Source organism: Dama dama, chromosome 29 (assembly GCF_033118175.1).
Source record: "Dama dama isolate Ldn47 chromosome 29, ASM3311817v1, whole genome shotgun sequence".
Lineage (NCBI taxonomy): Eukaryota > Metazoa > Chordata > Mammalia > Artiodactyla > Cervidae > Dama > Dama dama.
The window spans coordinates 17,581,918-17,605,784 of record NC_083709.1 but is presented as its reverse complement, the minus strand read 5'-3'; the positions used below and the strand labels follow the sequence as shown (position 1 = coordinate 17,605,784).

General features: G+C 53.4%; 1 protein-coding gene across 1 annotated transcript in view; it reads left to right on the top strand.

Annotated features, from left to right (window-relative positions):
- Positions 1–23,867, top strand: part of XKR6 (XK related 6) — a 254,902-nt gene that overhangs the window by 228,762 nt on the left and 2,273 nt on the right. Inside the window, exon 2 of the mRNA XM_061132202.1 lies at positions 10,512–10,708. Coding sequence (XP_060988185.1) covers positions 10,512–10,708 — 197 coding nt within the window. The remainder of the gene's footprint in view (positions 1–10,511; positions 10,709–23,867) is intronic.

Genomic DNA, 23,867 nt, shown 5'->3' with positions numbered 1-23,867 from the left:
AAAGTGTACTCACATGGAGAAACTTTAGAGGAATTCTATTGTTCATTATTATTCTTAAACCCCATCTTGTGTGGGCCTGAGAAGTAGTGCTGCTGCCTGAAAACAGGGGGTCGGGGGGCAATGACCTCAGAAACACCTGCCCTGGCAGGTGATCTGAGCTCACGGTCAGATGCTGTTGCTCACCCCACCCCTCCTCCAGCTCCCCCCCGCCCACACACCTGAGGGGTTGCCCCGGCTCTGTGGCTTTGTCCAAGTCACTGCTGCCATCACCACGATCATCACCCTGCAGGCCACAGGGTAGAGTCTGCTCGGCTGTCCGCTCAGATGTGGAGATTTGGAAAGAAGTCATATGATCAGAGCTATGGTTTTTCCAGTAGTCATGTATGGATCAGAGTTGGACCATAAAGAAGGCTGAGCACTAAAGAACTGATGCTTTCAAACTATGGTGTTGGAGAAGACTCTTGAGAGTCCCGTGGACTGCAAGGAAATCAAACCAGTAAATCCTAAAGGAAATTAACCCTCAATATTCATTGGAAGGACTGATGCTGAAGCTCCAATACTTGGCCACCTGATGCGAAGAGCTGACTCATTGGAAAAGACCTTGATGCTGGGAAAGATGGAGGCCAGGAGGAGAAGGGGACAACAGAGGATGAGATAGTTGGATAGCATCATAGACTCAATGGACCTGAGTTTGAGTAAACTCTGGGAAACGGTGAAGGACAGAGAAGCCTGGCATGCTGCAGTCCATGAGGTCACAAAGTCGGACACAACTGAGCAACTGAACAATACCACCACCACTGTGGGATAGAATAGGGACACTGGGATGTGCTGGCCACACCCCGCACCAGAGGCTTACGGCAAAGGCACAGGCGTGTCCTCCTACCCGGGCCCAGGGATCCTCAGGGCCATTGCCCGGGCAGGCTCATGCTTATATGTTGGTCACATGATTCAGAGCTCATGCCAGAGTGCACGTGACTTTACTTGGGGCCAGTGGATTCCTGCTGAGGTGGTGAGGCACTCTGAACGTGCACTTCACTGGGCAGGGCCAACCTCCTCCCATAGTGCTCGGTGCAGACCGGTAAATCCGTTCCAGCAAGAAGCAGGCAAAGCCAGCACTGGAGGGCCATCGTCAGAGTCTTCAATTCTCATCCAGATGAAGGCGAAAGCGGCCTCTCCGCGGTGGGCACAGCGGTTCCAGCTCCCAGCAAAGTCTCACAAGGCTGGGTGGGGCCGGTGATGGGCTTGCAAACTTGGTTGAGACGAGCTGTTGGCTGGAGAGAGGAAGGCAGTCCCTTGTTCCTTCAGGACTGGGGGCCCAGCAGGCCAGAGAGTGAGGCTTGAGGACGAGTTGGGGGCGGATGGGGAGGCCGGAGAAGAGCAGGGAAAAGGGCTCCAGCTTCTGCCCTGGGCTCTAGCTCCCAGACGCCCACTGTGGACACTCCGAGCTGACACAGAGCTTGGAGAAGACAGGGGTTTTCCTTATACCCGACCAGGAAGGTTGCACTCTAAACGTCCCAGGGCTCAAGGGTTTGACTCACAGGCTGACCAGTTGGTTCATTCATTCATGAGACAAACTGGGAATGTCCACCAGGTGTGCGGCAGTGTGCTGAGCACCAGCTGTGCAGAGAGAAACCCACACCTCAAAGCTCGGCTCTCTGTCCTCCTGGGAGCTGATGAGAAACAGAGAGTGTGCCTCCAACATGTACGTTTGCAAAGGCGTTTTGATTGTTTAAACCAGGTGTCTTGCAGAGTCTCAGAGAAGATGCAATCGCTTGGGCCCCCCTGTGCCAGTGGGGAATTGAGGCGGGTGGGGCGCTTCACACCCACGCTCGGAGGGATGCTGAGGCCACCTTGCCACCAGGACCTGACAGCCACCTCCCTTCCCTGAAGCATTGGGGCGCTTCCCCGTCATCTCCCTGGGCCCCAGCTAAGACATGCTCTTTCAGAGGCGTGCCCCAAGCTGGCCACCACTGCTCAGCTGATGTTAGACGCTGGAGAGAAGGGCTAAAAATAGCTCCGCTTTGATGCACTGCTCTCCGGGGCTGAGCCGGCAGCTGGCCCCTCCACCCCTCCTGCGAACTGAAGACGTCTCAGCCGGAGTGGGGGGCTTCCAAGCCAGCCAGGCGGTGGAAGGTTCCAGAACCCATTCTCACACTCAGGGCCCAGAGTCCTCAGCCGGGGCTGTGTTGGTAGTCGTGCCAGTGTGCCGGCTTAGGGGCCCCGTGAGCCACCCACGTCGGCATTGGGCAGTGTGAGGGGGCCCTCGGCCAGGACCACTGGGTGGACACACACATGTGTGTGCCCAGGTGGGCAGTGGGCGCACCGCACCGTGCCTGTGATGCACTGGAAGGACAGTTCCAGCCGCTCTGCTCTGAGCTGTGGGCCGCTGACCCCTCACAGCCCCGGAGCTTCACTTCTCTCTGAACCTGTCCAGAGAGGGCAGAAAACCTGCCGCGTCATGGTGGGGTCCTGCCAGGCTGGCTGGCGTTCTCTCTTGGGTCCAACCCGGGTCATTCCTGCTTTAATCATGCTCCTCACACCCGCTCTGGCCATCTGCCTCGGGGACCATGTATTTTATGTATTTGAAGGTGGTGTTGCAGGCATCTCTTGGTCAAACGAGACCGTCAGAGCAGGGGATAAATGCACCTTAGCACCTCTGCGTGGATGCTCACCATGGTGGGATAGGGGCAGCGGCGGTACAACAGCATAAGCTGGGGGTTAAGATACAGCTGGAGAGGCCTCTCTGTCTGACTCCAGTGCGGATGGGCTGTGAGCAGGGAGGGACCGCTCGGGGTGGAAACCAGGCGTGTGGCGCCGCTAATCAAATCAAGGCTGAAATCTGACTTTCCAACCTGGGGTGCTGTGTAACCCCTCTGAGCCTCAGTTTTCTGATTCTATAAAACTGGGCTAATAGATGACGTAATTGAAAGTGAAGTGGGAAGGTGGGAAGGGGGAAATGATAAGGAATAGAAGAATGCAGCGTTTCTGGGTTAGAAGCACCGCCTCTGGAGTCCAGCGCGTGGCATGAGGCTGGCAGCAGCATCCTGGGACTTCCTCTCACTTGGGTTACTTCATCTGTTGATGATTGTGACATTCTCAGGTTAAATGACATAACATACGTAGAAGGTTCTCACTGTGCCTATTATGTAGGGAGAACCCCACAAATAGGAGCTATTACTATACTGAGGACCCAGCATAACAGAAGTGGGGAAGGGAAATGCTGTGACCTGGGCATGGAGTGAGGCACATGGGGAGAACTGGGTCCTTCGGGGATGATGGGACAGCAGAAGCCAAGACACTGAGATAAGGAAGGCCTGGGACTGGAGGGCCAGCATGTGTGGCCAGGGGTGGGGAGCACGTGTGTGGGGGGTGGGGCGGAGGCAGGAGGTTGGATACCTCACTGCACAGCCACTGGGGAGCCCCCTGGGTTACTGGATCCACGTTAGCCTCGATTTTCCTCATCTGTAAAAATGGGAGTATCAGTGCCTGGCAGAGGTTAGGCAGGCAGGCTGAACCCCGATCCTGTCTGCCACAGCTTGGGTGCCCACAAGATCTGTGATGGCCTAGAAGAGCTTGAGGGACTTTTCGCTGTCCTGACCTGGGGCCCCAGGGAAGACTCTCAAGGGTTCCTACTTGGGCATGGAGTCAGTATCCTACAGGTGGGAGCACCCGCTTTTTGACACCACAGCCCTGGAGCCCCCGTTAATGCCTGGGGACCCAGGTCAGCTTCTATCCTCAGCAGGTGACAGACCCCAGACCAGCAAGGTTCCTGCACAAGCGCCACACAGCCCAGAACCCTGAAACCGCCCCACCTTGCTATGGGGCCACTTCCCAGCCACCTGGCCCTGGGCCCCTGGGATGCAGTCAGCGATGCAGAGGACATGCGGGAAGGAGCCCCTCCACCTAGAAGGACGGACCAGACGAGAGTGCAGATCAGGCATCATGGTGACAGCTCTCAACACCTTCACCGTGACCACAAGCCAGTCTTCCCCGATCTGCCAGGCTCAGGTGGAGATGAAGCAGGACAGGTGTGGCAGGGCCGGGGCTGACAAGTTCAGATGGCAGTGAGCTCGGGGGGGTGTGGAGGTAGCAGCTGGCCCAGCTCTGTCCTTGATGTCGGGGGCAGGATTCCTCCCACGATGAGAGCCCTGCATGCCCTCTCTCCTTGCCCAGTAGCTGCAGCGCCCTCTCTCTGGCGATTCCCGGCTACCAGTGGGGGAAGTGGGAGATCCCCACGCCTACCCAGAAGTGATGTGCTTTGGGCTTGCCCTCTGCATCCGTCCTCTGAGTCAGCTGTGACGCCAGAGGCAGGCAGGGACCCACCCCTCAGGGGTCCCCGGTTGGGGCCTGTTGACACCAGGATATGATCATGGGCCACGGGGGTCTGTACAAGCGAGGGCCTGGACTTGGGCCGTGTGTTCGGGTGCGTGGCAGTGTGTGCGTGTGTGTCTGCATTGGACACAGTTTGTGGCCGTGAGGGTGCGTGAACTTCACGTGTGGTTAGCATGTACACATGTAGCGGTGTGTCCACATTGTGAGTGCAGTGTGCATGAGTGTGTTGTGTTTGTGTGGGGCGTTCTTGGTGGTGGTGTGTGTGTGCCTGTGAGAGAGTGCTCCACGCCCACCCAGGACGAGAGTCAACATGCCCCTGGAGGCACGGGCTGCTTGTGTTTAAATACTGCAGAAACATAAAAGCTTTTCTAAATTGACGGATAAGTCACTTACAGTATTATACTGGTTTCAGGGGTGCAGCAGAGCGATTCGATATCTTTATAGATTATACTCTGAACAAAGTCCCTGGGACGTCCTGACAGTACTTCTTGTGCTGTGCGTTCGTCCCTGTGACTTATTTATTTAATGCCTCATAGTTTGTCCCTCTTAATCCCCTTGCCTGTCCTGCCTTCCCCTAAGGGAACTTGTTTAAGTGGTATCTTTTTTTTTTTTTTTAATTTCAATTTCCCATTGTTCACTAGTAGTCTAAAGAAATACATTCAGTTTTCACACGATGACCTTGTATCATGTTGTTGCCGGTGTTCAGTGGCTAAGTCGGGTCAGACTCTGCAACCCCATGGACTGCAGAGCATCAGGCTCCTTCCTCTGTCTTCCTCGTATCATGAGACTTTGCTAAACTTGCTAATTATTTCTGTGAACTTTTTTTTTATATTTCTGGGGATTCTATCCAGATAATCATATCATTTACAAATAGGGACAATTTTACTTCTTTCCTTGCAATTAAAAATTTTTTTTAATTGATTGATTATTTTTGGCTGCATCAGGTCATAGTTGTGGCTTGGGGGCTTAGTGGCCTCCTGGCAGGAGGAATCTTAGTTACCTGGCCAGGGGTAGAACCTGCGTCCCCTGCATTGGAAGGCAGATTCTCAACTGCCGGACCACCAGGGAAGTCCCTTTCCTTGCACTTTGTATAAACTTATTTCTTTCCCCTGACTTATTGTACTGACCAGGACTTCTAGTATGATGTTAAATAGGAATGGTGAGTGTAGACATTACTGCCTTGTTCCTGATCTTAAGTTCTTCAGTCTTTATATCATTAAGTGTGACATTAACTATTAATTTTTATAGATGTCCTTCATCTATGTCAGGTTAAGAAAGCTCTTTTCTATTTCTAGTTTGCTGAGAGTTTTTTTTTTTTTAAATCATCAGTGGATGTTGAATTCTGTCAAATGCTTTTTTCTGCATCAGTTAATATAGTGTGTGGTTTTACCTCTTAATATCATTAATTACATTAGTTGATTTCTGAATATAGAATCAGCTTTACATTCCCCAGATATACTCCAGTTGGCTATCAAATACTATTTTTTCCCTATATCACTGAATTTGATTTGCTAGTATTTTGTTAAAGGTATTTGCATCTGTGTTTATAAGGGATGGGGCTTCCCTGATGGCTCAGACAGTAAAGAATCTGCCTGCAATGCACAAGACCCAGGTTGTATCCCTGGGTAAGGAAGATCCCCTGGAGAAGGGCTGGACACGACTGAGTGACTAACACTTTACTTTTTAAAGAGATATTGTCTGTAGTTTTATTTTCTTGTGTGGTACATGTCTGACTTTGATAAGAGTAATGCTGACCTCAGTGAACACAGAAGTGTTCTCTCCTCTTTTATTTTTCTGGGAAAAGAGTGTGTAGAATTGATGCTATCAATATTTCTACTTCCAGTGTTTGGTAGACTTTGTTTTTCTCTTAAAGATTCTCACATTACTCACAGCAGTCACGTGTGAGTGCCACACAAACACTGGTGTTACTTGTCAAGAGGCTTGGCCCTTCTCTAGGCTCTGAGAAGCCAGAGAGAGATGGAGTTAATCAAAGGATCCTTCGGCTTAGCGAGCCTTCGGCCTGCCCCTCTGTGATGGGTGAATTGCCCAAGGTCGAGCAGCCCCGCAGACCTCATACCAGACACAGGTGTCCTGAGTCTTCGCCCCACAATGACAGCTGCCTGCAGATCCGTGCCTTTCATAATCCAGTGTTCTTAGGAGAGAAATAGTGTGACAGCAGGCGACACAGAATCCAGGTGGAAGCCAGTCAGGAGGAGGAGAGTTGGATGTTTTTCCTCCCAAACCACCTTTCTGGGGGAGGTGAGCTTTCTGGAACCTGCCGGGGAGAGGGAGAAGGTGAGGGAGCAGCAGCCCACCTTGTGTCTCCTGCAGATGCCCTCTCGTGGGGACGTGGCACATTGGGGACTGCCCCTCGGCCTGGCCAGCCGCCCCCTTGCACCCCGACGCTGCCGCATTGAAAGGTGCAGGCCTTGGGAGGCCGCCGGCTGGGCATGAGATCACGGTGCGGAGGAGCAGCCTTCCGGTGTGGCTTAGGGTCTAGCGCCACCTTGTGGCCCTGGCCATGGCTGTCTATGCACAGGGGTGACGGCTTAGCAAGAGGCTGCTGGCTCGGCTTCCCCAGAGGTCATCAAGACCCCACTCTGGATTCTGTAAGGTCTACCAGGGACCCAGGGACTTGAGGACAGAAGAGGAGGGCACAGGAGCCAGAGGACTGGGTGGAAGGCCCTTGATGGGGAATTTTGACCTGGACTCTAATACAGTCCCTACTCCAGGTGGCAGGCTATGTGAGCTGGCATCCCAGGAGGCATGATAACCATTTTTGGTCTCAGACTAGATCCTGGTGCACACGGGGCTTCGAGCATCTGTCTGCTCATGGGTGGGGAGTGGCTCCTACCTTCATCTCTTCCCGTATCTTGGGATGTTACCATGGAGGCAAGCTTGGTTTCTCTGGCAGGTGTTATGGTTGAACCAATGTGTTCTGGGCTCGTTGTCTTCCATTTCTCTGGCCATGCTGGACAGAGGGGCTAGGGGTTTGGGGAACAGGGGCGTGGAAGGGCAGATCAAGAGCTCGCTTTGCCCTGGCGAGGCTGACCTGGGTGAACCTGAGTGTTGGTGTTACCTCGCCTGAGGACCTGGATGCATAGATAGGCTTGGGTTGTGATACAAAATCGTTCCCCCATGGGGCCCCCTTGTGAGGCTAGGGGAGGCGGAGGCTGAGGTCTGAGAGCAGACCTGAGAAAGTAGAGCTTTGTGGTCTGGCCCCTGAGGGAGTCTTGGCCCCGGCAGTGCGCCCCGCAGGCACCACAGCTGAGCAGAGAGGAGTTTAGGAGCACAGAGCCCATATCCGACCCGGGAGACCCACGGCACAAGGCTCTCAGGCCACGTGGCTATTCTGGGTGCCCGTGCAGAGCCTCTGGATTCACCAGGGCACCCTCTTCCCCTCCTGTGCTGTCCCCCCAGGGCACCATCCAACCTGATCTGACCGTCCCCTCTGCCCGGGGCTCTGGAGTCCGGCTCCCTGGCCCCTTCCAACTACTTGGGACCACAGGTCCTTAGAGCGGCCTCCCCCACCCAGCCTGTGGCTACGGTCACCTCGTCTAGCCCGTCTCCTTCAGGCCCTCGGTTCTGACATAGCTCCCTTCTCCCTCGTCCCTTTCCCTCTCCAGGGTCTCCTCCGTCCCTCTCTGTGGCCGCCTCTCGTGTCTCTCGGTCTCTGCCCCTCTCTCAGTGACCCCGCAGCTTTCCAGGTCAGGTCAGCCGCCAGCGCCCCCACCCCATCCTCCCGTCTGCCTCTGCCCTGGCCCCGTGATTCGGGGAACTTACAGACAGAGGCCTGGAGAGAGGCGAGGACTCACGGGAAGCGGCGCAGCCGGTGAGTGATAGAACCTGGAGCAGACAAGGAGTCAACTCCCTGCTTCACTTCAGAGCTTCTGTCTGGTGTTCAGTGACGGTAACCAGAGCTGCCCCCCAGGGCATGGCAGGACCTTTGGGAGACGCCTGGCCCGTGGCGGTGCCCGGTGGGGCTGGCAGCCGTGCACTGTTCACTCCAGCCTGACACCATGCCTGTTGCAGCGCCTCTCCCCAGGGTTGTTCTCCGCTCACCCCAGGGAGTGTATATGCAGGAAATAAGGTGTCTGTCTCAGCACCCACCCCCCCCCATGGGTCTTCTTCGAGGTCTTCTCCATAGGTAGGAGGCCCACCAGTTTGGAATTAGATAGGAGCATCACTGTAGTTTTATATTATTTTGCAAATGTATGTTTTCTCACCTCTGCTTCTAAAGCACGGGCTGCTATAAAGTCCGTGCGAGGTTCCTGGGCAATGCCCACCTTTCCCATTGCTTCAAGGAGGGGGGTACAGAGCCCCTCTCTGGGAGCCTCTTAGAAATTCAGTGTACCCGGGGAAGTGGGCTGCCTTCACAGTGCTGCGACAGTGCAGGGGGGACTCAGCCCTGGGGGCAGGAGTCTTCCTTCTTCCACAGGCCCCTGGGGGAGGGTGTGAACAGAGACAAGCTCACGTGTCCGCGAGAGAGACGCAAGACATTTGGCGAGAGAACAGGCGATGAGGCTGGGGGGCGGGCAGGGCCCAGGAGCCGAGGGAGGGGTGGGATTTTCTTCTGAGCATGATGGGAAGTCAGGGAGGGCTGAAGAAGCTGGGGACAGGACTGCGTCTGTGATCTTGACAAAGTGCCTTGGCTGCTGGGCAGGGAGTGGGTTGTTCTGGGGGCAAGAGTGGGCCCTGGGAGGCCAATTAGGAGGCTTCTGCTTGGATCCAAGAGAGAGGGGGTGATGGCGGGGACCAGGCTGGCAGTGGCGATGGAGGCAGACCCCCAAGTGGGCCCCTGATGGGGTGCCTGGGGACAGTGGGGACCATGTAGGGGTCAGCCACACTCTCAACCTCTGTGATTCTGGCTTGGTGGTTTAGAAGACACATTCCCAGGGGGTGGGCAGGGATGCACGTATCGTTCTGTCCTGTTGTCTGTGCCCCCAATTGATGCTGCATGATCTTGATTCTACCTGGGCCCACTGTGCTTTCTGAACCTTGTTTGGTCCTGGCGCTGCCAGCTTCTCTGGGCTGCGCTTGGCCCCAGAGACCGCTGGCTGAGTCTGGCTTCTGTGTGTGCTAAGTCGCTTCAGTCATGTTTGACTCTTGGCGACCCCATGGACTGTAGCCCGCCAGGCTCCTCTGTCCATGGGATTTCCCAGGCAAGAATACTGGAGTGGGCTGCTATTTCCTTCTCCAGGGCGTCTTCCCAAGTCTGGCTTACATGATACCGTCCATCCTCCCCTTGATGTAGCTTGGAGAAAGCTTCTATAGTTTAGGGAGAACTGCAGCAGGCATAGGGGCTTTCTTCCGTGGGCCTGGGTCCACAGCCAGCACTGGGATCATCTCCCCAAGCTCCCCATCAGCCTCATGAGGCTGTAACTCTCTTATGTTAAAGAAGAGTAACAGAGACACAGAGTTGGGGTGATTAGTCCAGGCCCCCACAATTAGCAGAGGAGAGAGCCCAGGCCCTCCACCTGCGCTGCTTCCTCAGAGGGAGTGGGGTCCATGTGTCTGTGTGGCTGAGTCCCGGGCCGCACCTGGATGGAGGCGCCACTGTAGGCTTCCCCTAGCGCGGAGGGGGGCACGCATGAGTTTTGGGGTCCAACAGCCTCGGCCAGGTCCTGGTGGCTCCCACATCCACCTCCGGAGCCTGCGCCCGTGAACCCTGCCTGCCTGTCCCACATGGGTTTACCTCCGCCTGTCGCCTGGGCCCCAGGCCACAGCGGGCAGCCCTCCAGTGATCCCCAGTAGGAGTTTCATAAATGCTAATTCCTTTCCCTCCTCCTCCAGAGAGGTGAAAACCCTACTGGAATTTTCCCCCTGGGACCCCGAACTTGAGCGAGCCCACCTGCCCCCCGAGCTCACCTGTGATCCTGCCTTGGCAGGCCCGCAAGCTCCCTGGGCCCCACTCTTCCACTTCTCACTTCACAGATGAGCAAACCGATGCGGGGGAGGGGGCAGCTTGCCCGGGCCCCCTTCCCTGGCCTGACCTCACCCCACCCACCCTGAAGCCTCAGTACCTCATTCGTGGGCTGGGAGAACCCCTAGAGCTGGTCCCAGCACCTGGAAAACCTCCGAACCAGGGAGGGGAGGCTGGTTTGCCCGGGAGGGCCTGGCCCTTCCAGAACCGCCACCCAACCCATGCCTCTCTCTCTGCTCTGTCCCGCCTACCGCAGGTATATCCGCACCATGTACCTGGGGATTCAGAGCCAGCGGCAGAAGGAACACCAGCGACGCTTCTACTGGGCTATGATGTACGAATATGCAGACGTCAACATGCTGCGCCTCCTGGAGACCTTCCTGGAGAGCGCCCCCCAACTGGTGCTACAGCTCTGCATAATGATCCAGAAGAGCCGCGCCGAGACGCTGCCCTGTGAGTGCCCCCACCCGCCCTCCGCGCGCACTCCGGGGCGCCGCCCGGCCTGTGCGCCCCCGTGTGCGCGCCCGCACCGCCGCCGTCACGCGTGCGCTTGCGCGGCCCTCACGTGCGCAGAGCCCAGCCGGGTCTCCAGTGTCCCTGCAGCGGCAGAGCAGGGGGCCTGGGTCTCCGGGTCCAGGGAAAAGGCCCCTTATCTTGGCGCTGGCCTGAGCCGCGGCGTTGGCACACACGGGATGAGGGAGACAGCAGGTGCCCAAGAGGCCAAATCGTGTCATGCGGCATCAGCAGTTTTAGACATTCTTGAGCCGTGGTGCTTCAAACGCGTTTACAAAATGTAGAAGCCCCGTTTATAAAACAGGCTGAAGCAGCTGTGTTCTAGGTATTCGGGGGGTGGGGGTCCAGAGCCCAGGGTATCGCGCCCACCCCCCACTCCTGGCCCCCGCGGCTCCGGATAGCCTCCAAGCGCCCAGGGGCTGGTCTGGACACCACTGGTCTCTACAGCAGCAGGAAGCCTTTGGGGGCCACCCGGCGACCCAAGAAGCCCCATCTAGGTGGGACTCCTCTGGTCAAAGCACCCTGTCACCCTGGGTTGCTGACGTCAGGGCAGACTTCAGTCAGGCCAGCCTGCACATGTCCAGGTCATGTCAGAGCTTATTTCAGTGGGGCTGGAGTTCTGATTGGGGCAAAGGCCCATGTGAGGAGGGGCTGGAGATCACGATGCCTGGGGGATACTGGGGACATTTCATCCTGGGGAAGATGTAGGCTATGTGAACCCCAGCATTTGAAGGGATGTAGGGGAACCATGATCGTTCCAAAGAGCGGGAGGGAGCTACAGGGAGATGCTTATGAATTCACATGTGGGAGACATTTCAAACAGCAGGAGCCATCCAGAGATGGAGAGACTGTCTCATGAGGTAGTGAGTTTCCCGTCATGGGGAGCATTCAAGCAGAGATGTTGCTGAAGGGACTCAGTGCAGAGATTCCTGACTCCAGAGGATGTGAGTGTGTATGATCTGTGTTAGCGAGGCAACTGGGGCAGAGGGTCCCTGGCCACTGGGGCCTGTGGGCCTCCTGGGTCCTTGCCTCTGGGCCCCTGGCTCCCCAAGCTGCTCCAGTGGGCCCTGGGTGCCACCAAGTTCACAGGCACCTGTAGGGCACTCTCCAGTGGGATCCCCCCTTGCTCCACACCAGCTGGAGAGGACAGCCGAGTCTGTGAACTTCAAGGGGCTTGTTGGCGGCGTGGATGCTGTACGTTCTTGTAGGGCCGCAGCCTGCAAGCAGCAGTTCTTGCAGGGGGGACTCCTCCTGCTGCTTGACAGCTGTGTGACCTATGGCGAGGTACTGAGGGTCTCTGTTCCTCAGTTTTCTTGTTTCTGAAATGGAGATAATATTAGTACTTACCTCGGAGGGTTGTTCTGGACATTTTGACATGACAAATGTCAAGGGCCTCGGGCAGCAACTGGCCATTTTGTTGTTGGTGATGGTAGAATTGGACCACACGTTACTAATGACATCATGGCCAGCTGGTCTCCTTTGGTGGCCTTTGGTGACACCTGTCCACTTTGTACCATTAATGCTAGTAGACGCTTAGGTAGACTGCTATTTTTGTAATAGGTGAGTTTTCCACGGATCTTGCCAGATACCAGCCTCTTCCACTTTTTATCCTTGTGCCATCTCTCCACCTTTGATTCCTCTTTTATAACTGAGTTAACATTACAGTAGTCAGCCTGAAAGATGGATTTGTATCCAATTTACCCGTAAAACTGGTTGTTTTTGTTTAGTCGCTCAGTTGTGTCTGACTCTTTACGACCCCATGGACTGCAGCACACCAGGCTTCTCCATCCTTCACTATCTCCCAGAGTTTCCCCAAACTCATGTTCATTGAGTCAGTGATGCCATCCAACCATCTCATCCTCTGTCGTCCCCTTCTTTCCCTTCAATCGTTCCTAGCATCAGGGTCTTTTCCAGTGAGTTGGTTCTTTGCATCAGGTGGCCAAAGTATTGGAGTTTCAGCTTCTGCTTCAGTCCTTCCAATGAATATTCAGGGTTGATTTCCTTTAAATTGACTGGTTTGATCTCCTTTCAGTCCAAGGGACTCTCAAGAGTCTTCTCTAGCACCACAATTCAAAGGCATCAACTCTTTAATGCTTATCAATTCAAAATACAATCATAGTGGTAATATTAAATCATGCAGATATTATGCAGATATTATTTGTCTTCCTTTGTGGCTCAGCTGGTAAAGAATCCGCCTGCAATGTGGGAGACCTGGGTTCAGTCCCTGGGTTGGGAAGATCCCCTGGAGAAGGGAAAGGCTACCCACTCCAATATTCTGACCTGGAGAATTCCAAGGACTGTATAGTCCATGGGGTCGCAAAGAGTAGAACATGGCTGAGCGACTTTCACCTTCACTTTCATTTGAGTATTTTGGTCATTTGGAGTCCTCCTTAAATCAAATGTCTCAAGTCAAGTTTAAATAAGGAGAAAAAGTACACATTTTACATGGTAAAATAGTGCCATTTTTCACTGATAATGAGCCTGGTGTCAGCTGGGAGCTTCTAGAGTCTTCCTGGCTATGACAGGGATGGGGAGGCAGTCCCGCATGGCGAGAAAAGTCCACCAGAGCTGTGTGTAAATTCCACCTCCACCATTTAATGGCTTTACAACGTGGGACAAGTTGATCTCCTAACTGGGCTTCTTCATCCGTAAAGTGGGCACAGTAACTCCCCTGGGTGGTTGTGAAGGTCTAGTGGACTGCACATACCCGTCTGCAGCACTTTGGTGGGTGTATTATGGGTACATGACACAGTCTTCCCGTCAACAAAGACGCTTTCAGTCAGGTGCCATACTACGTGCGGAGGGCAACCCGGAACGTAACAGAGGTAGTCCAGGCCCTCACTAATCTTCCATTCTCTCCTGGGAGACATAACAGGAACAGTTAGATAGCCGGCATATTGTGGCAAATGCGTTAAGCAAACAAACACGATGCCAAGACTGCAGTACCTGGGGTGGGGTGTGCAGAGAGCTTATTGGTGCAGTGCTGGGCTTCCCAGGTGGTGCTAGTGGTGAAGAACCCGCCTGCCAGTGCAGGAGACATAAAAGACGTGGGTTGGATCCCTGGGTCGGGAAGATCCCCTGGAGAAGGGAATGGCAACCCACTCCAGTATTCTTGCCTGGAGAATTCCATGGACAGAGGAGCCTAGCGGGCTATGGTCCATAGGGTTGCACAGAGTCAGACACAACTGAAGCGACTTAGCACACACACCTCAGAGAAAGCCTCTCTAGAGAGCTGACACTTAGCCTGAGTATAAACGATGAGGAGGAACCAACTATGGGAGGAGCAGAAACAGCCTCCCCCGCAGAGGGAATTGCAAATACAAAGGCCTTGGGGTGAGAAAAGCCTGGCTTATTCTAGAAAATGACAGGACTCAGCATGGCTGGGGGTCAGCAGTCAGGGGAAGGAGAGTGATGTGGGGGCGGGTGGAGAGGAAGGCATGGGCCTGACAGCTTGGGTGTATACCAAGTGCAGTGGGAAGGGTTATGTAGGAAAGCTATATGATCAGGTTAGGTGTTTTTTTTTTTTTTTTTTAAATTATTTGCCTGCACTGGATTTTAGTTGCTGCATGTGAGATCTAGTGTCCTGACCAGGGATTGAACCTGGGCTCCCTGCATTGGGAATGCAGAGTCTTGGCCACTAAAACACCGGAGGGGTCCCAGGTTAGCTTTTTCAATTTTATTTTTTTATTTATTTTTGGTTGAGATGGGACTTCATTGCTGCCCGGGCTTTTCTCTAGTTATGGAGAGTGGCTTCTCTGGTCTCAGAGCACTGACTAGGCGCTTCAGTAGTTGCAGCTCCCGGGCTCTGGGGCACAGACAGGCTCAATAATCCTGGCTCACAGCTTAGTTGTTCCGGGGCGTGTGGGATCTTCCCGAATCAGGGGTTGAACCTGCGTCTCCTGCATTGGTGCCAGATTAGCTTTTAAGGAAGACCCCTTTCCTGGTATGCAGGGAGGAAACCGAGAGCCCAGAGCCCCTGTTAGAGGCAGCTGTGGGCGGCCAGGGCTGAAACCATGGGCTTGGAGTGCTTGGAAGAGGAAGCCAAGCGCACGGATTGGCAGGCAACTCTGGAGCAGAAATCAACAACACTTAGCAAGCCTGGGGGAGGTGGTGATGGAAGGAGGTTGAGCTGGGGTATGTTGAGATGAAAGATGCTCTCTGGGGATCGGGTTGAGAGTTAGCAGCTCTCTCGCCTTTCCCGACTTTGGGGGTTTTCTGACGCTTTTGGCGGGGGTGGGGGAGTGCCAGCCGCTCCACGCACACAGTGCCTGAGCCTGCCTTTCGGGATTGAGCTCACATGGAGGTGTTGTCCTTCTTATACGACTCTGTGACCTGTTGCTCATGGCCTCCCACCCCCCATGTGTCAGGCATCTGCTCTGCTATAGTCAAGATGCTGTCAGGAAGGGGTTTGCAAAGACACCTATCCTTTGGTGGGTATCCTTAAACATTGGTTTTCTTTTAGACAGACATTGAACTCTAAGATTCAAATAGGCCCCTGTCTTTCCATCCCTTTGGTATTGACCTCCCTAATTAGTTTTCTTCTTCTTCTTCTTTTTTCTGAGCTGCCCCCATGCATCACGCGGCATCTTAGCTCCCCAGCCAGGGATCGAACCTGGATCCCTTGCATTGGGGGTGCAGAGTCTTAACCACTGGACCACTGGAAGTTTCTGGTTTTCTTCTTTCTTAAGCTCACTTGCTGGCTCCTCTTCTATTAGAAGCCCTCCCACTTCACACTTGCTCCTTTTCCCAGCAAGAGCTGATGGGAAACTCCACAGAGATGCAGGTGTCCATCCGCTTTCTCTGCGGCTCTTGTCTGCCTGTTTCTTCAGCTGCTCGCATCCTGGAGGAGGCGTCAGCTCCCTGTCCTGATCAGCTTTCCCTTCTGCGTGAGGACCAGTCTTCCATGTTCCCCTTCTCAGGGGAAGGAGGGCCAGCTGTGGGGTTGGCTAACTGGCCCTCCTCGCCCTCCTCTCCCCATGATCAAAGATGACCACCTCTCTCCTCTTGGGAGATTTCTTTTCTCTAATGTGAAAAGTGCTTTCTCCAGTCCTGCTTGTATGGACATCAGCGGTTACCCTCCAAATCTGGGTCATAAAAGTTGATTGCGTACATGCTCAGTTGCTCAGTGTACATGGGTACATTGCCCGTGTCCAACTCTTGGCAACTCCATGGACTGTAGCCCACCAGGCTCCTCTGTCTGTGGGGTTTCCCAGGCATGAATAGTGGAGTAGGTTGCCATTTCCTCCTCCAGGGGATCTTCCTAACCCAAGGATCAAACCCATGTCTTCTACGGCTCCTGCATTAGCAGGCAGAGTCTTTACCACTGAGCCACCTGGGACTCTCCAAAGTTGGTTACTTGATCATTTAGGATTTGGGTTACAGTTAGGTAAAGCTGCTGCCAGAAGGTGACAGTGATGTGTGGCCTGAAGGTGACAGATCTGTGCTCCACACCAACGTGTGAATTTCCACTGTGTCAAACACTGTCAGATAATGAATCACCTTGTACAAAGTGATAGGGAGACTTGGCGCCCCGATCTTCTGTGATGTTGGCCACCACCTGGCCTCACCCTGATGGAGCCCCTCCTCCCTGACTCCCACCTCCTGTGCCACCCCCACCCCCCTGGTGCTAAGCTGGAGCTAGCTGCTGGCTCTGATATTCCTGGGCTTCCGACCAGATTGATAGAAAGATCTTCCAGCCTCCAGTCTGGACTTCAGGGTGCTCGACCCACGTCTGTGTCTTCGCCTCCTGGATTAATAAAGGGGAAGGTGTGTGCTTTCCCTGGCTGCCTTGCATCGTCACAGACGGCTGCAGTGAAGAGGGACGTGCCTGCCTTCTGCCACCAGAACACAGACTCGGCCTCTCTCACTTCCCTATAGGAGCATCTCTCTCCAGCTGTGCTTCTGTCTCCTTCTGAGGAGTCACCCCTCCTTCTCTCCCATCAGATACTTGCTTGGTGTCTACACACAGAATTCCCTGAGCAACGAACTCCAGCTCACAGCCCCGCTCCAGCTCCCCAGTGGCTTCTTATCAAACAGAACATTAAAACCTCACACTCTTAACCAGAATCTGCAAGGATTTTAAGCAGAGACATGACACTTTGAGTGTGTGTGTTTCACTTGACTTTGTATCCAATTCTGAGGCCTTTTGGCTGAGGTTTCCCCTAACAACAAGCTAGAGAAAAAGAGAGTACTTTTTTTTTTTAAATTGTGGTAAGAACAAGTGAGATCTACCCTCTTAACAAATTTTAAGTGCAAAAAAAGTGCAGTATGTACATATGAGGAAGTGTCCTTAAAGCAGTAGGAAGGCTATGAGAAAGGCAGGGTAAATCAATTTCATTGGTTGCACAGTGGTAAAGAATCCGCCTGCTAGTGCAGGAAGCACAAGGGACACAGGTTCCATCCCTGGTTCAGAAAGATCCCCTAGAGGAGGAAGTGGCAACCCACTCCAGTTTTCTTGCCTGGGAAATCCCATGGTCAGAGGAATCTGGTGGGCTACAGTCCATGGGGTCGCAAAAGAGTTAGCTGCTAAACAACAACAGTTAGCACAGATGAAATAACAACTGGCCACCTGAAAATGTTTCTGCATCAAATGCTGTAACAAGAGGGTCATCGAGGCAGGCTGACCAGCGGTGCTTCATGGGGGAGGCTCTGAGAGCTGCCAGTTCAGAAGCCTGAGCAGTAACTATAATGTGACCACTTATTCCATGGAATAACTATTTGCTAAGCATGTGCCAGGCATGGTTCCAGGAGCTGGGGGCAGATAAGAGTAATAAACAAAACAGACAGAAAGCCCTGCTCTCATGGAGCTTATTTGTCTTGGAGAGACAGATGGACAAGGAGCAGAACAAATATTTTGTCTTCTGTATTGGAAAATGGCAAGTATGCCGCAGAGCTCTAAAGCTGGGACGAGAGCCTGGGGGAGCAGAGCTGTGTCCAGCTTTCAATAAGGGGGCAGGAAGGGGACCTCTGAGCAAAGATGTAGAGCAGGAGGGAGGGAGGGAGCCAGCCTGCAGGTCACTGGAGGTACATCCAGCAGGGGAGAGCATAGCCAAATGTAAGGCCTTGAGCTGAGAAGGTGACCCCAGTGTTTCGGGAGCAGCCAGGAGGCTGGGAGGATGGGGCATGGTGCCTGCATTGCTTCCATAGCTCAGCCCTGCCCATGGTCCTGTCAGCAGAGCATCTTTTCTTCTTCTTCTTTGTTAAAAAAATATGTATATTTAGACAGCTTTATTGAGATACAGTTTGTATACTGCACAAGTCATTCATTTGAAGTGTACAGTTCAATGGCTATCACTGTGGGAGCATCAGAGCTTTGAATCTTGCTGGCTGTTTGCTCCTCAGTGAGGGTAGATTTACTGGGACCTTCCAGTGAAGGCAGACGGCTTCCTTCACAGCGTGCTCCAGGCCCACCAGAATTCTGGCATTCATGAGGCTTGTGCCAGACCAGCTGAGCGGCTGACATTTGTTCTAGAATCTCTAAAGTCTGCCTTTACCCAGCTGGCAGAACCACAGTGCTCCTGCCTCTGTGAGTGGATTAACATCACTAGACCACGGGCCAGGAGCAGGGCGTAGACCCCGAGGTCTTGGGCGCCATTAATGGGAGCTTGCATGTGAGTCCATGGGAGAAGGGAAACTACTGGAGCTTGTAAACCCAGGCCACTGGGGCCTTTGGAGGTACTGGGTTGGAAGCTCCCTCACCAGCAGTTTGCTGATGTTGTAGCTGTTTTAAAAGACAGATTTTGTTATTGTTTAGGCATCTCAAGGCCAATAGATCAGGAGACAGCTGCCACTAAAAAAAATCACTTGTTACTCACAGATTCCCAAGAAGAGGCCGGCTTGCCACGCCATGGTGGGGGGCTTGAGATAAGCTATTCTGAATAATACCAGCAGGCTCTGGGGTCCAGGGCTGTCCCTAATTGTCTGGTAGCTGGCCCTGAGGTGGTTAGGACGGGGAAACAGTGGCCCAGAGGGTCAGGGCCGGGTGAGGGAGGTGTGAGTTCTGGACCGGTTGGTTTGCATTTGAAAAGCACCTCCTGTTTGCTGTTTCTAGGAATTTGCCGAACCTGAGAGGGGCGGTCCCTCCAGGATCGGCATGGCCCCAAACGGGAGCCATCAGAATACGAGCACACGCTTCAAGCCTTACAACTAGACAAATCCTTTTACCTCCTGGCACCTTGGTTTCCTCTCCTATAAAATGGGGTACCAATAAGCATTTCAGGGGATTATTGTCAGGATTAAAGGGAATAATTTATGCAAAGTGTCTGGCACGATGCCTGCTGTACTGGGAACACTTAGTGGGTATTATTCCTCCTCATCTCTGCCTTCTGCCCTCAAGGTTTTCTTCTGAAAGACGCAGGCATAAATGGAGGCCCCCCAGGAGTTCTCTTTTCCCGTTTTCAGGGATAGTGGTGGGAGGGTGGGACAGCTGGTGGGCTCCTTTCTCCATCAGCCCTTTTGAGAATCAAAATACCCCTGTGATTTTGCACATAGTTTCAGAAGGACCAGACCAACTGCTGCCCTGCCCTTGAGGGGCTCATCTGCATCAAGGTGAGAACATACTTAAGGAAAAAAGGAAGGAGTAAGAGAGTGTACGGGACGGTGAATGACACTAAAGTGGGAAATACAGCCCGGAACTGAAGCTCCAATACTTTGGCCACCTGATGCGAAGAGCTGACTCTTTAGAAAAAAAAAACCTTATTCTGGGACAGATTGAAGGCAGGAGGAGAAGGGGACGACAGAGGATGAGATGGTTGGATGGCATCACCAACTCAATGGACATGAGTTTGAGCAAGCTCTGGGAGTTGGTGATGGACAGGGAGGCCTGGCGTGCTGCGGTCCAAGGGGTCACAGAGTCACACACGACTGAGGGACTGAACTGGACTGAAGGCCTGGAAGGTAGGAGCAGGTACTGGGAGCTGCAGTTTTCAGTGTCTGGCTGGCAACAGCCTGCTGAAAAGCCGTGCTCTGGTAAAGCCTCCGTGCGGTGACACTTGGGGACCTGGGAAAGGGCCATGCAGGTGATGGACAGAGCCAGCGCACATGTCCTGCGCTGGGCCTGTGCCTGGAGGACGTGGAACAGAGCGGGTGTGAGGAGCTAGCTGGAGGTGACCTCAGAGCAGCCAGGGGCTGTCCTGAGTAGGGCCCAGGATGAAGGCCTGGCAGCATGACAGGAGCTTCGGTTTGAGGCCCTTGAAGAAGGAAATGCTGAGGAGCGTGAATGGGGACTGGACAGGGTGCACTCAGAACTCAAGGCAGTGTCTTGAGGAGCCCCCCAGGCCTTATAAGTACCGAAGCCTTAACTCTGACCGCAACAACATGTCAGCCACCAGAGGGTGACCGCGCTGGGTTTAAGGGCCTCCCCGGTCAAAGATGTCCAACTGAGACTTCTGCCCGTCATGCTGTGTTTCGTTGGTCTTGAGGTATGGACATCCTCTTTCTAGAAACCTTAGATCCCTAGTCTGGTGATCAGAGCCCCAAGACCCCTGACCCAAGCCCTTCTCATGGGGTGCCCCCCAGGAGGCCCTGACTTAGTGACCTCCCAGCTGGTGGGGCTGGAATCAGGTCGCCCAACGGGCCAGCTGCAACCCCCACCCCTCATGGTCTGCACGAGGAAAAACGAGCAAGCCACGAAGGTCACTGCCTGGAACTCACCACAGCTGAACAAGGAGTGTTTAGCAGTCTCCAGCGTGATCTCTGGAATGCAGGTGATGGAGCTGTAAGTGGGAGGAGTCATAAACACTCACAGGCTGAGCACGGTGTGGGCTTGGGTCTCGGCCAGGGTCATATGTTGACTTTGGGGTTGACCTCGGGCCATACAGAAATCTGCCAAGTGAGCCGTTGCGGAGGGAAAGCCCTGCACCCCCTCCCTCTGTAATGAGTCAGACCTTTGAAGAGTTATTACTTGACAGGAGGGGAGTCAGGCCTTGAAGAGTGATCACTTAACAGGAGGGGATTCAGGCCTTTGAAGAGTGATCACTTAACAGGAGGGGAGCCATGCCTTGAAGAGTGATCACTTAACAGGAGGGGAGCCAGGTCTTTGAAGAGTGATCACTTAACAGGAGGGGAGCCAGGCCTTTGAAGAGTGATCACTTAACAGGAGGGGATTCAGGCCTTTGAAAAGTGATCACTTAACCGGAGGGGAGTCAGGCCTTTGAAAAGGGATCACTTAACAGGAGGGGAGCCATGCCTTGAAGAGTGATCACTTAACAGGAGGGGAGCCAGGTCTTTGAAGAGTGATCACTTAACAGGAGGGGAGCCAGGCCTTTGAAGAGTGATCACTTAACAGGAGGGGATTCAGGCCTTTGAAAAGTGATCACTTAACCGGAGGGGAGTCAGGCCTTTGAAAAGGGATCACTTAACAGGAGGGGAGCCAGGCCTTTGAAGAGGGATCACTTAACAGGAGGGGAGTCAGGCCTTTGAAGAGTGATCACTTAACAGGAGGGGAGTCAGACCTTTGAAGAGTGAGAGTCAGGCCTTTGAAGAGTGAGAATCGGGCCTTTGAAGAGTGAGAATCAGGCCTTTGAAGAGTGATCACTTAACAGGAGGGGAGTCAGGCCTCTGAAGAGTGAGAATCGGGCCTTTGAAGAGTGAGAATCAGGCCTTTGAAGAGTGATCACTTAACAGGAGGAAAGTCAGGCCTCTGAAGAGTGGTCACTTAACAGGAGGAGAGTGATCTCAGCTAATTCTGGTGGTCGCCTCTTTCTTTGTGGCTTGCATGTTCCTTTCCTGAGGAAGGTAGAGGAGAACTTGGATTTGGTTTTCAGCTCCTTTATCAGGGGCCTCTCTCAGATTCCCGTGGGTGCTATACTTCCTGTCCACTCTCCAAGAAAGGCTTAGATCCTTCACTCCCAGGGTGCCCAGCCCCTTCTAAGACCAAATCTGAAGGGTGTCTCAGTACAGTGGCTACTTTTAAGGCCAAGGAGTCTGAGTTTAAATCTCGACTCTGCTTCTTGATAGAAATAGCCATTTTCTTTCCGTGTCCTCAGGTGGCCTTTCTTCTGTATGAGCGCACCCCTGGCATCTCCATGGGCCCAAATGGTCTGTTCTCATAAGGTCATGTTGGATCCAGGCCTGCCCTCATGACCTCATGTTAAAGTCAGTGCCCCTTTGAAGGCCCTGTCTCGGGATACAGTCACACACTAAACTCCTGGGGGTTAGGACTTCCATCTAAGAATCTGGGGGGAGGGGAGGAGATGGAGACACAGCCCATGGCGAGTGCCTACATCACAGTGTTCTTCTCAGTACGATTCCAGCTCAGTGAATCACAGGGCGTGTTTTTTCACGAGGATGCCTGTTTCCTGTTGGGTGAGTGGGTTGAAGTGAGTGGTGTGTGTAGCCGCTGAGGATATACTGTTTAGTGACCTACAGCTTCACCAGGCTGGAAATGGACGAGGCAGAGAGGTAAGATGTGGGCCGGACATCAGCAGACCCGCAGACCCCCAGCCGAGTGCTAGCGCTCCGTCCTCCACGTGACTGTCTCCCGAACCTCTCCTTGTAATTCAGCAGTGATGTCTTATGACATTTGGGGAACACCCATGCCACATCCTAGAGAGGACTTCCAGAAGCACTGACTGTGGACCGAGTTGGCTCAGAGGTGAGTTTCTGTAATACCCTGAAGCCACCTGAAGGACAGATCTGGAAGTGGTGAAGGTGACCCAGAAGCGACACTGATGATGGAGGATTGATGTGGCTTCACCACATGCAGCCAGTGGACGTTTGAATTCCTGTTTGCTAGTATGTGGCATGGACGGGGCTACCATCACAAGACACCAAACAACAAAATCAGGACCGTGACAGCTGAGGGCCCGTCCTGCTTCTGCACCGCAAGTTTGTTCAAGAGCACATTCAGAGACTGCACTAGACCACGCTTCAGCAAAAGCTAAACTGCTTTTTCTTACTTCATGAGCTCCTGACTCGTGCTTTTCTGTGGACAGGGGAAGTGATACATTTTGCTTTATTAAAAGGAATAGAAAAATCAAGCCCTCTTCCCGTGTACCTGCTCTAGAACTCCCCTTTGATCACTGAGGGTGGAAGTACGTCCAAGGTGTATCACTTTTAGCATCAAGAAAAAGTGATAGTGCTCGCCGGAAGTGAGGTGACGTCACAAAGAAGCTTTCTGAGGATGCTCCGGTGTCTGGTAATAAGCCTGGCGTGTTCCTTACCCTCCAGAAACCAACAGCCCAAGTCACGTGACTCTCAAGGGGACCCATCCCCCTCCCAGCCCCAACTCCCAAAGAACAGGCATGCAGGAGGCTCACAGGTTAGCGTGACCCCTGTGACATGGTCAGAGAGCCCACGTGGCCTCAGGAGCAGCTGGTGGAAATGTCTTGCGTGACAAGGGGCAAGACAGGACACACATGAGTACTGTGTTCAGAACTTTCCAGAAAAGTGATAGCAGCATTGTCAGGCATTTTCAAGATTGGCTTCGATGGAGAAGTGGGGATCATTTCTTCTGTTTATTTTCCGCATTGGTTGTTATGAACAGAAAAGCAGTGCGTACTCATTGTAATAGTTAACTTTTCAGGCTTTTTCTGTGCTTCCACCAACAAGATGGTTTTTGTTATCAGACTCTGATGTTCTGCAAGCTGCAAACCAGCACAGCTTCTTGAAATGTTGGAAAAGAGGGGATGAGGGGGATGGAAGAGGAAGAACCAGTGCAGGGTAGGGCGTGGGGTGGGTGGGAGGGTAAAGTGACAGAGGACTTTGATCCTTCACTGAGGTTGGGAAAAGAGTGGAGGGGTGAACAGGGGCTGAGGGAAAAACAAACAGAAGGCTGAACTTCTGGGCCCGCTTCTTTAGTCTTAAGAATAGGGCTTCTGGATCTGACCTTGGAGCTGAAGAGAGAAAATGACCGGGTGACTTTGCTGTCAGCCTGGAAGAAGCCAAAGGGAAATCGTGCTCTGGGGCAAGGGAGGGGGATTTGGTTAGGAGATGTGGCCCTTGGGGCATTATTCAGGACTCCAGCTGAATTGAGCTGCATTTAGTTCTGGAATTTGGGGAGAGAGGGAAAACAAAAGCAGGGCTGGGTAGCCTGAGTAGAGATGATGCTTGGAGGAGCAGAGGCGTGATGGGGAGTCTTGCACAGAGGGGATTCATGACG